Source organism: Anabas testudineus, chromosome 19 (genome assembly GCF_900324465.2).
Source record: "Anabas testudineus chromosome 19, fAnaTes1.2, whole genome shotgun sequence".
In the NCBI taxonomy this organism is placed as follows: Eukaryota; Metazoa; Chordata; class Actinopteri; order Anabantiformes; family Anabantidae; genus Anabas; species Anabas testudineus.
In genome coordinates, this window is record NC_046628.1 from 17,620,593 (window position 1) to 17,631,041 (window position 10,449).

Consider the following 10,449-nt stretch of genomic DNA (forward strand, 5'->3'; position numbering starts at 1 on the left):
GACCACAGTCTGTATACCTGTAACTTTTTGAGCTGTTGCAGTGTCTCAAACTCCAACAAGTCACATTAAACGTTTTTCCACAGAATTGTTAAAGTTGATATTTTAGATGTTTGACTCAGAAATGTCTCCTTCTCTAGAAAGTTAACCCCCGTTTCATGTCCATAAGTCTGTGTGATGTGTAATAAGTTATCATTTGAAAGATGTATTGATACATAATTAAACTCAAACAGTCTCATAAATCATTGGATTTTTGGCTGTAAAGATCCGAGGCTGACTAAGTTAGAGACAGGAGAGGGACGCTGAGGGTCGTCATCTGCAGCCTCTTCTGTCTCCTGCAGGAATCTGTCACTGATGGTTTTGAGGAGTTCGGAGCTGAGACTCGCAGCAGGTGATGCTGAAGACAGGATCGAGTCATGAGGAGAGAGATAAGGACTGACTCTGTAAATCCATGGAGATCTTCTATAATAAGACCCAAAACCACCACCAGGACCAGCACCAGGTGGTCAGAGCGGGAGCGGACAGCCCCGGGCCGGGTGGAGGGCTCAGCCTCCGAGCGCTGACCGGCTGCGTCCTGTGCGCGCTGATCGTGTCCACCCTGCTGGGGAACACGCTGGTGTGCGCCGCGGTCATCAAATTCCGCCACCTGCGCTCCAAAGTCACCAACGCGTTCGTGATCTCTCTGGCGGTGTCCGATCTGTTCGTGGCGGTGCTGGTGATGCCCTGGAGGGCGGTGTCGGAGGTCGCCGGGATCTGGCTCTTCGGCCGCTTCTGCGACACCTGGGTCGCTTTCGACATCATGTGCTCCACCGCGTCCATCCTCAACCTGTGCATCATCAGCATGGACCGCTACTGGGCCATCTCCAGCCCGTTCAAGTACGAGCGCAAGATGACGCGCAGGTTCGCCTTCCTGATGATCGGGGTGGCCTGGACCCTCTCCATCCTCATCTCCTTCATCCCGGTGCAGCTCAACTGGCACCGCGCGGAAACCTCCACAGCGGGCTATCCGGACGACTGCAACGCCAGCCTGAACCGGACCTACGCCATCTCCTCGTCCCTCATCAGCTTCTACATCCCCGTAGTGATTATGGTGGGAACGTACACGCGCATTTTCCGCATCGCGCAGACCCAGATCAGACGGATTTCGTCTTTGGAGCGAGCGGCCGGAACCCGCGCGCAAAACCACCGGCACAGCGCGTCGACGCACGACGAAAGCTCCCTGAAAACATCTTTCAAAAGAGAAACGAAGGTTCTGAAGACGCTGTCTATCATCATGGGGGTGTTCGTGTTCTGCTGGCTGCCGTTCTTCGTCCTGAACTGCGTGGTACCTTTCTGCGACCTGGACAAAGCCGGAGAGCCTCCGTGCGTCAGCGACACCACCTTCAGCATCTTCGTGTGGTTCGGCTGGGCCAACTCGTCCCTGAACCCGGTCATCTACGCCTTCAACGCGGACTTCAGGAAGGCGTTCTCCACCATCCTGGGCTGTAATAAATACTGCTCCACCTCCACGGTGGAGACGGTGGACTTCAGCAACGAGCTCGTGTCTTATCACCACGACACCACCATGCAGAAGGAAGCCTGCGCCATGCCGGGGCCCCTGCGCGCAGAGACTCGCCACCTGCATAGCACCACCACCGCCGCCGCCTCACCCGGGCGGAGACCTGGAGCAGAACTTTGACAAAGCTTCTTTCATTTCAGATGAATCCCGGAACCACAGGAACTTACTGCTTCCCGCCATGCTGCAGTACGAGTGCGAGGCGGAGATTTCTCTGGACATGATGCCGTTCAGCTCGTCCACAGACTGTTACGTTATTCCAGGTCAAACCCAGGACCTGTGAGACCACTGGAGCCCGGAAGCAATCAACACTCATTTCTTGAACATTACTGAACTGCAGCCCTGGTTCAACCGTGTTCATCAGTTCTCTGTAAAGTACTAAAGATCAGGTATATTCTGACTACAAAGTAAAATGTGGGTCCAGGAAAGTCCAGTTTCTGTCTCCTCTTTGGTTCATACCAGGTTGGAACCAGGATCATTTACTGGATTTTAATAAATCTCATGCTGTGAGTTTATTGTATAAGAAAACTGATTTTTCAAGTCACACTAATATTTTAGGGAAATGTTTATTGATCCGAATCAGCATCAGCAGAAAGTCCGTTTTTAACAGTGGAGTTCTGTGTCACCAGGAGCTCCAACAAACCAAAAATGAGAAGAACACTTTTATAAAATAATGACAAACAGTGGAGGAAGGTGAACGCAGGTACTCACCTGTCTGGTGTAAATGCAGTTTTAAAGTATTTCTATCTTCTGTTACTTCAGTTCATTCAGATGGATTAAGTGTATTTTTAATTTTACTCCTTTGTATTTATTTGATAACTGTTGCTTTTTCATGTTTCTGTTTAATAAAACAGTTGAACTATAAAACTTTACCAATCCCTGATGTGACATTCAAAGCGGGATGTCAAATAATTCAAATGAATAGTATTGGATTCAAAACAGTATGTAAGGTGTGAACACAGTATTATTATTGGATGTCTGGGTGTCAACAACAGTAAAATCCAGTTATATTGAAAACTGCTGCAGGTCAACGACATTTTCAACCAACACTGTTTGATGTTTTTACGGTGACGGAGTAAATCAGTCATTGTTCTGCAGCTCTCACTGATCCTGCCTTTGATATGTTAAATGAAGGATAATTAATACCTATTACATCATTACCTTTAGGGTTTAATTGCCCCTTCAGCTAATTGCAGGTTGTTTGCGCTGCTCGTCCATCTCTGTGGAGCCAAAATAAAATAATGACCAGAGATCAGACACGATGCTTCGAGTGTTTGTGTCTCGTTTAAGGTTGTTGGGTTATTTCAAACGTCCTTTTCAAGGGTTCTTCATGCTTCAAGGTTTCATCTACTGGTTATTGTTCAGCAGTGCTCCACAAATGCCAAATTAAAGCCAATGGTTGTTTATATACAGCTGTTGCTAGGAAACAGAGGATCGACGGCCAATTTGGAGCTCAGCAACTCATAAAAACAGTAACATAAAGCGAGACGCTGGGTGGATGGGGGGCTATGAACATTCGTACATTCAGGGTCCACAGAGGATGAATCCAAAAGACTAAAGTGTGACATATCGTCAATATTAAATGAAATTTTACAGATATCGAAATTCCTAAAGGACAAATTCTGGTTGGAACCGAGTATGATAGTGTCCCTGGAGGACCAGGACTGGCTACAAGCTCCGATAGGGGAAAAAGTAGGATCCAGTAGAAACTCTGTTCAAGAGGAGACAGCAGAGCTGATTAACATTCAGCTTCAGGCCAGACAGAGACAGAGAAGGACGGAGAAGGGAAAAGGACGAAGGAAAGAAAGTCAAGGACGTTAAATTAGTTCACGCTGCTGCCGTCTGACCCACTGGGAGTTCTGCAGTCTGTCGACAGCCACCTGCTCTGACGCGACCTCAGGTGGATGGACTGACAGTATCACATAGATCAGTCCGAGTGGAGTTCAGGAAGAACTTCTCGCCTTTTGAAGCTTTTGTTCTACTTGGACAAGCATTGCTGCGGCGAGGTCAAAGGTCACCCCACTTTCATCTTGTGGAGAAGGCTGCGATTGTTTCACAGCCCTGTGAAGTCGCTCCAGCTCAGCAGCTTTTAGCGAGGGTTTGCTGTAGGATGGCAGCTTCAGACTGGGGGGGGGTTATTCAGGTTCTATTCTAAAACATCTTTATACGCTGTAATTTATTGTCTCACTATTGTTTCAAACCAAACCTCCGTCAGGAAAAGACGACATTCATATAAGTGAAGATGTTCAGCAGAGTTCACTGATGATTCACAGGGGAGTGTGAGTGCTGACAGACTCTGGACTCACAGGAGCTGAAGGTAAGCCGGGCTACAAAGAGGGCCGTGGAGAAAACAGGGAGGTGTCAGGTGGGAGGTGAGAGTGACGACAGGTGACAGGGTCAAAGTGGATTAAGGCAGAGAACAGGAAGGGGACCATATAAGGAGAGGGGGAACAGGCAGGAAGTCCAGAGACCGTGACACCAACACAACCCGTCTGTGTCTTCATTACTTTATTTGTCTAATTAATCTAAGTGATAACATTTAACTCAGTAAACAGGACTTTGACTGATAATTCAGAGTTCTTTGTACTCATCTCTACTTTGAACAAACCACCACTGAGCTCCAGGTGTCATTAATGAGTGTAATTAGCACAGACGCCACATGGAGCAGCAGTATAAGACCAGAGCAGCCACAGGTGTAAACCACCAGCAGGCTGCAGAGGATCAGCTGCTGCTGTTGGAGGTGGTCATGGAGCTGGGGCGTGTCGTGAGGTGAATGGGTTTGTTTCCACTTAATGATTCCAGTTAGTTTAATCCAGTAAAAGCTTCAACTCAACCTTTCTATTGTTGTTCTGCAGGATTTCTTGGGCCTGTCTGCTGCTGCTGAGCAGGGCTGCTTCTTTTCCACTTACAAGATCAAGTAAGTTAAAGTTTAAGGAAAAAGTCACTTTTAGTTTTTATTTTAAGAACCATCACATGTTCAGGAGTCTGTTCAGTGTGTTTTCTACCTCTGTTAATAACATCTGACTCACACTGACTGTTCTCTATATATATACAGACACAAACTTTTCTCAGAGTAAAAACACGGCAGCACGTTCTCAGAAGGCTCATTTCTAGCTTTAACTCGTACTATTCCTACTAGTATTAGAAGATCAGACACTTGATGCTGATGTTTTCACATCTAAACTCTCGTCTTGTCCAGACTACGTGTATCCCTACACTAGGCATCATCATCATCAGTCCTCCAACAGTGAGCCACCTGCTGGAGGTCACCCTCAGGCCGGCCCTCCCACTGGAGCCCTGTCCCCACGCAGTCTGGTGGATTTGACTGGATGGCAAAGTCGTGATGACCTGAACAGGTTTGACAGTCCTGCAGTGCAGCACCAGCTGGTTTCTAGCACAGGTGAAAATCCAAACGTGGGCTCAGACGGGCCAGCACCCAGTCCTGTTCACAGTGATGCACCACTTCCCCTTACGTATCCCATCGGTCCAGCTGGGCACATGGGCACCCCCGGAGCTGCTCCGTATGAGCCTCAACCCTTCAGCTTCGGTGGTCCACCTCTTTATACCAGCCCTCCTGCAGCCTTCAGTTCTGGGGATAAAACTGTTCCTTGTTACCCAGCTCTGGTGTTTTGGAATGGACCTGCTTTTTACCCTGCAGCCTCGGATGTTGCTGCTGCAGCCTTCTGGGATGTTTCTTATCCTCACACTTTCACTACTGCATCCAGGTTTTGGGACAGACCTTCTCCTCGTGGAGACCAGTTTACCTCAGGGTCGCCTTCTGGGGTTGAGCAGCCTGCAGAGAGAGCTGATGCCTTGTCTTATAATTGGATGTCATCCCATCTCGGCAAAATATCCCTTCCTCTGTCTTTGTCACCTGTCAAAGTGCCGAGAGCCGGCTCCCCAGGATCTAGAGTCCATTACAACACAGAACACAAAGCACCGAGCAAGTAGTTCTCAGAAGAGAGAAAAGTCTGAGGTAAAGTGCAAGTTAAAGTGGAAACTATCAGAACAGTATGAGTTCAACCATGACGCCTTTATTCTTCTTGTTTTGCAGACGTTTGTGACGTCTTCAACGATTCTGGAACCACTGACATGCTGAGTGTTTAATAAAAGTAATGAAACAAACTCCTCCTCCTGTTCTTTCTCATCCTGACCTTTGACCTGGTCGAACTATGGCCCCTCATCAGTGCTCTTTAATGTAGCTGGGCCCATTAATTTAGCTTTGGCTGATATTTCCCAGCTGAGCAGCGTCCTCCTTTAGAATCATGAGTCCAGTTTAACCTCTTGCTCCAGATGGAAACATCTCTCTGTAGCTGCTAAATGCTCAACAGTGTTCAACACGTGCTGCGGAGGGCCTGTAAAAATCAGGAGACGTGTCTAACTACAGAAAATCTGAGCATTAGTCGCTTATATTGTAAATAATCCTTTTTTTTTTTTTTTTTTGTTAAGTTCTAGTCAGTCTTATCCAACAGGACGCAGGATACTGACTCTTCAAAGCAGCAGATTTGTGACTGGATGTCTGGAGAGACGCTCGTGAGGCAGCCCTCGACCCAGAGGAGGCTTTAGTTGGTTCATCAAAATGCAGATCAGGCAGGAATCAAGTTGACTGTCTGACAGAAAGGATCCAGAGTGTCCTCACTCATTCATGTCTTTGTGCTAAATGAACACTTCAAATCTAAATTCTCAGAAAAAAGAAGTGGATGATTCTGATTTTCTCCTTGTAGAACATGATAATTAACCTTTGAAGTAACTGCTGCTGAATTACTGAAGGACAGGAACTCCTGTATGTTGAAGTCTTTGCTGCTGTATGTGGTGATTATTAGCTGATGTCAGAGCTAAAAAGCAGCAGCATGTTAACTCCACTGTTGACCTGCTTGTCCAGTTTTAACAGCAAGACAAACGAGGATCACACACAGGATCATTATGAAGTCATTTATTTGTTCTGTCTGCACCAGAAAAGTAGTGTTGCAGCCAAGAACTGATTCACAAATCTGAACTAAGATTTTATACAGTACCCTGCTTCACCATCAAATATCAATCCACAGATCACAATTAGTGAATGTTGTCAAACATCTAATGCACTTCATGGTTCAATATATTTTAAAATAAATTTCTTTCTGTATCATGTAACGGATCAGTGCTGTAAACATTAACACTTTGGACCTTTAGTTTTTTAACTCAGTTTGGAGTTGATGTTTAGCTGCAGGTTTCGTACCAGTCTGCATGAAAAAAGGGGCAAAACAAGGAACCTGCAGTCAGTCAGCATCACAGGAACCATGCAATAGGGCACCAAAGGTTCTCATTAGAGCCCATTAACATCAGGTTACAGACGACAGGAGACAAACTCACAAGAAAAGAAATTTGTCGTGTTCAGAGTGAAGCCGCCGGCCTCTGAACGGGCTGCGTCTGTCACCGTAACAGCGGTGTGATGAACCTGACACATCCTGAGATCAGCGGATGATACGGAACAAAATCACATCGCAACATGACACCGTGGTTAATAAAGTGCATAAAAGAAAGTTATCTGATAAAAACCTACATGTTTTATACATCGTATAAATAAAGTTTGTCTTTGTGCATGTACGTAAATCAAAGGCTCAACAAACTGACAGGAGGAGCTCCTGTTCCTTCTTCACCGTCCTTCAAGTCAGCAGAGGATTCAGGCTTCACGACCTGGTACAGTAGGTGATCAGGTACTCTGGATAGGCCTGTGGGCGGCAGAGAGGCGTTCACTGACACTCAGTAACAACAAAGACTGTGATGAGTCTGTGAAGTGTCCTTAAGAAGAGCAGATCTTTAAGTTAAGTGTTGGACCAGCTGTTCCTGTGTTTCCAGTCATGATGCTAAGCTAACTACTTCTTGAAGGTGAGAACACCCTCTCCCACCCTGGTCACAGAGACTCACGTTGCTTCATATCGATGACTCACTGTCAGGTTTTCAGACGTATGACAGTGAAGAGCTGCTATAATGCCCCCGGCTCCTCTTCATCTTCTCAGTCCCGCTGCTCTCCGGCTTTACAGACGACTGCCACATATAATTTCACACACTAATAGCGCCGCTGATTGCTGGAGTGGAAATCTGTTGGTTCTCTAAGGTGAGAAGTGCCACTTCTCAACAGCTACTGGTTTCATTAGAAGACATTATACAGTATGTGCAGTCGCCTGAGCCCGAGCTGCGTTCTCCCATTATACAGACACTATCTGTCGTCCTGCTCTTCCATAGGAGACGACTCTGCCCTTCGAAATAAAAGCTGACCTGCAGGGTCCTGCCTCAGCTTCACAGTACATCATAAAATATAGAAATTCAAAATAAAAACGACCTGTTCTCCTCTGTAGATGACGAGGCTGTTAACGCTCGGCCTCCCGGTAACAGAGTGGTGGCCTGGCGGGGAGTCATCTTCATGGTGCTGAACTGTAGGAAGGATTTACCCAGAGTCACTCTGCAGATACAAAATACACATGAAGCACAGAACGTGACGCAGATATTGATTTAATTCCTTTTCAAGTTTATTCCCCATTAAAGATACGGCCGGTAACAGAATTTAAGAACCAGAAGTTCTGATGTGTAACGTTGATCTCTGCCATGTCTACGTAGAACCAGGTTTCTTATGTGTGTCTAGATCAGATGCCAGCCTGGTTCCACACTGACTCACTGCATTAACTCTCGTTCAGGTGGTGCTCAGGTAAATCTGACCGACTCAGACTTGTTCGTCTGTGTCTGCTTCCAGCAGAACATTCCTATGTAGTACTCAGCGTGTACCAGTGGCAGACGTAGCAGGAGCGTTCTTTGTGCAGCGGGCAGCCCGTCCCTCCTCCGATCCCGATCCTCTTCTACGAGTTCTCAGCGAAGTAAATCCCCGCTCCGAACATCCCCCGATGTAGGAGTGACGCTCGTTGAAACCTTTATGGATGGTGGTGTTGACGAATGGAGATCCTGGAGGAAACACACACAGTACTACATGCTACTGACAGTAATATCAGAGGTACTGCATTTGGTAGTACAGTGCACTGTAACCACTACTACAACATGAAGTATCTGTAATAAATAAGAAGTATCTGAAGACTTTACTTTTTGTTCTGTGTGATTCTTCTCTCACTTACTCGACACCCATTCCTACGACCTCTGCAGTCGCTACAGAAAATACTACAAGTTCCACTGCAGGTGTTTCTTATATTGTAGTACTGTGAGTATTCTGACCGTGGAAGATCATGCGCTCGTTGGAGTGGTTGTGGTTTTCTTCGGACACCTCCTTCCTGCGGTGCGTGTACCTCTCCCACAGCTTCTTGTTGCAGACTCTTTGGATCTGAAACACAGAGAGGTCAGAACAGGTTTCCTCACGTCCTTCTTGTCCCTGTATGGCCACCGTACTCCTTCACTGAGTGACGTTACCTTGACCAGGTTGTACCTGTTGAAGACTCCTCCAGTGTGGCCGCATGGCCGGGAACTCTTTGTCATCGACTGCGAGGTCAATCAAGACGGTTCCACTGGCCGTGTTCAACGTCAGATACGGGTTCAGACCTGACGCACAGAGTCGGATCATTGTTAGACACGGTTTCACAAACGTTTTGTTTCCTGCAGAAATAAAGAGACATTTAAATGTCGAGTGTGATTTTCGCACTCTGCGGCCCGCTGACGAGCCTCTCCACTCCTTTGATGATCTTGTGTCTGTGTCCGTAGGCGTTGATGCGGATTTCTTTAAGCTCGTGGTGACCCATCTCCACCAGCACATCCAGAGTGATCTGCACACACACACACACACACACACACACACACACATTTTTCTTTAAGAGGCAGACGCTAATTAACTGACGGTAATTAACTAATACACAGATTAAATTCAATTTGTGTTCTCTCTTCTCTCCAATTTACGGGCCTGTTTTGGGTCGGCTGTTCCTGCACCACCTGTACAGACACACTCTTCCTGTTACCAAACACCTGTCACAGTCAGAAGGTGGACGGTTATGAGAACAGAACAGAACAGAACAGAACAACACATTGATCATTATCTAAAGGTTTTTTATATTTGTTGTTTACGACTGTTTTGTAAAGTTCTGTTTTTTCATCGACCTGCTCCTGGACCCTGTCACAGTAGATTCATGATTCCTGAGGCAGGTTCAGGTGTCTGAAAGGCAGAAAACCCCCCTGCTCTCTGTCAAAGATCTCCAGAAGACGCTCCAGTCTCAGGTTCTTCAAAAACTGAAGGATACTGAGCTCAACTCCTGGAACACACACACACACACACACACACACACACACACACACACACAGAGTTGGATTTTCATGGCACCACTTGGTGTGAAACAGTGTGTAAATATATGTAGATTCAGGAGGTTCAGAGGATGATGTCGGTGAAGAGGAGGAGTCAGAAGTGGAGGTGGTGACAGTTGTAGCTGCTGCGGTGGTGTTGGAGGAGAAAGAGGGTTTAATGTTTATGCTAATGTTTAATCAGTTCGAAATCACTGAAGGTTGTTTATAAGTCATCAGGTTAGACACTTCTTTAATAAACTGTTTACACACACACAGACAAAATGAAGACCGAACTGTGAGACAGAAACTCAGACTGACACACGACAGGGTCACTGAGAGACAGAGAGAGAGACAGAGAGAGAGACAGAGAGAGAGACAGAGAGAGAGACAGAGAGAGAGAGAGACAGAGAGAGAGACAGAGAGAGAGAGAGACAGAGAGAGAGAGAGAGAGAGAGAGACAGAGAGAGAGAGAGACAGAGAGAGAGAGAGACAGAGAGAGAGACAGAGAGAGAAGACAGAGAGAGAGACATAGAGAGACAGGGAGAGAGAGAGACAGAGAGAGAGAGAGAGGAGAGAGAGAGAGACATAGAGAGACAAGAGAGAGAGAGAGACAGAGAAGAGAGAGACAGATAGAGAGAGAGAGACAGAGA

The 10,449-nt window shown here is 46.6% G+C and overlaps 3 protein-coding genes and 1 long non-coding RNA gene across 6 annotated transcripts; 2 read left to right on the plus strand and 2 right to left on the minus strand.

Moving 5' to 3' along the window:
* The first annotated feature begins 338 nt into the window (after window positions 1–338).
* Window positions 339–1,853, plus strand: LOC113156492 (D(5)-like dopamine receptor). Its single transcript, XM_026351668.1, is given in 2 exon segments — window positions 339–1,588; window positions 1,590–1,853. Coding segments are annotated over 2 exon segments (1,386 nt in total). The 5' UTR covers window positions 339–448; the 3' UTR covers window positions 1,836–1,853.
* A 2,358-nt stretch (window positions 1,854–4,211) lies between these two features.
* Window positions 4,212–5,675, plus strand: LOC113156662. Its single transcript, XM_026351901.1, has 4 exons — window positions 4,212–4,321; window positions 4,408–4,469; window positions 4,752–5,528; window positions 5,607–5,675. Exons 1-3 carry the CDS (start codon window positions 4,212–4,214, stop codon window positions 5,501–5,503), a joined length of 924 nt encoding a protein of 307 aa, XP_026207686.1. The 3' UTR covers window positions 5,504–5,528; window positions 5,607–5,675.
* Window positions 5,676–6,470: 795 nt separating this feature from the next.
* On the minus strand, window positions 6,471–7,997 carry LOC117153122. Its single transcript, XR_004463546.1, has 2 exons — window positions 7,457–7,997; window positions 6,471–7,260 (listed from the first exon to the last, which is right to left on the minus strand). It is a non-coding gene; the product is annotated as an uncharacterized LOC117153122 (long non-coding RNA).
* An 8-nt stretch (window positions 7,998–8,005) lies between these two features.
* Window positions 8,006–9,572, minus strand: LOC113155997 (poly [ADP-ribose] polymerase tankyrase-2-like). Of its 3 annotated transcripts, XM_033326809.1 has the most exons (4): window positions 9,171–9,572; window positions 8,942–9,070; window positions 8,653–8,855; window positions 8,006–8,485 (listed from the first exon to the last, which is right to left on the minus strand). In XM_033326809.1, exons 1-4 carry the CDS (start codon window positions 9,265–9,267, stop codon window positions 8,393–8,395), a joined length of 522 nt encoding a protein of 173 aa, XP_033182700.1. In that variant the 5' UTR covers window positions 9,268–9,572; the 3' UTR covers window positions 8,006–8,392. The 3 variants fall into 3 exon arrangements, with proteins under 3 accessions (XP_033182700.1, XP_033182699.1, XP_033182701.1); XM_033326808.1 differs by having other exon boundaries at window positions 8,750–8,855; window positions 8,958–9,572; XM_033326810.1 differs by having other exon boundaries at window positions 8,750–8,855; window positions 8,942–9,572.
* Between the last annotated feature and the right edge of the window lie 877 nt (window positions 9,573–10,449).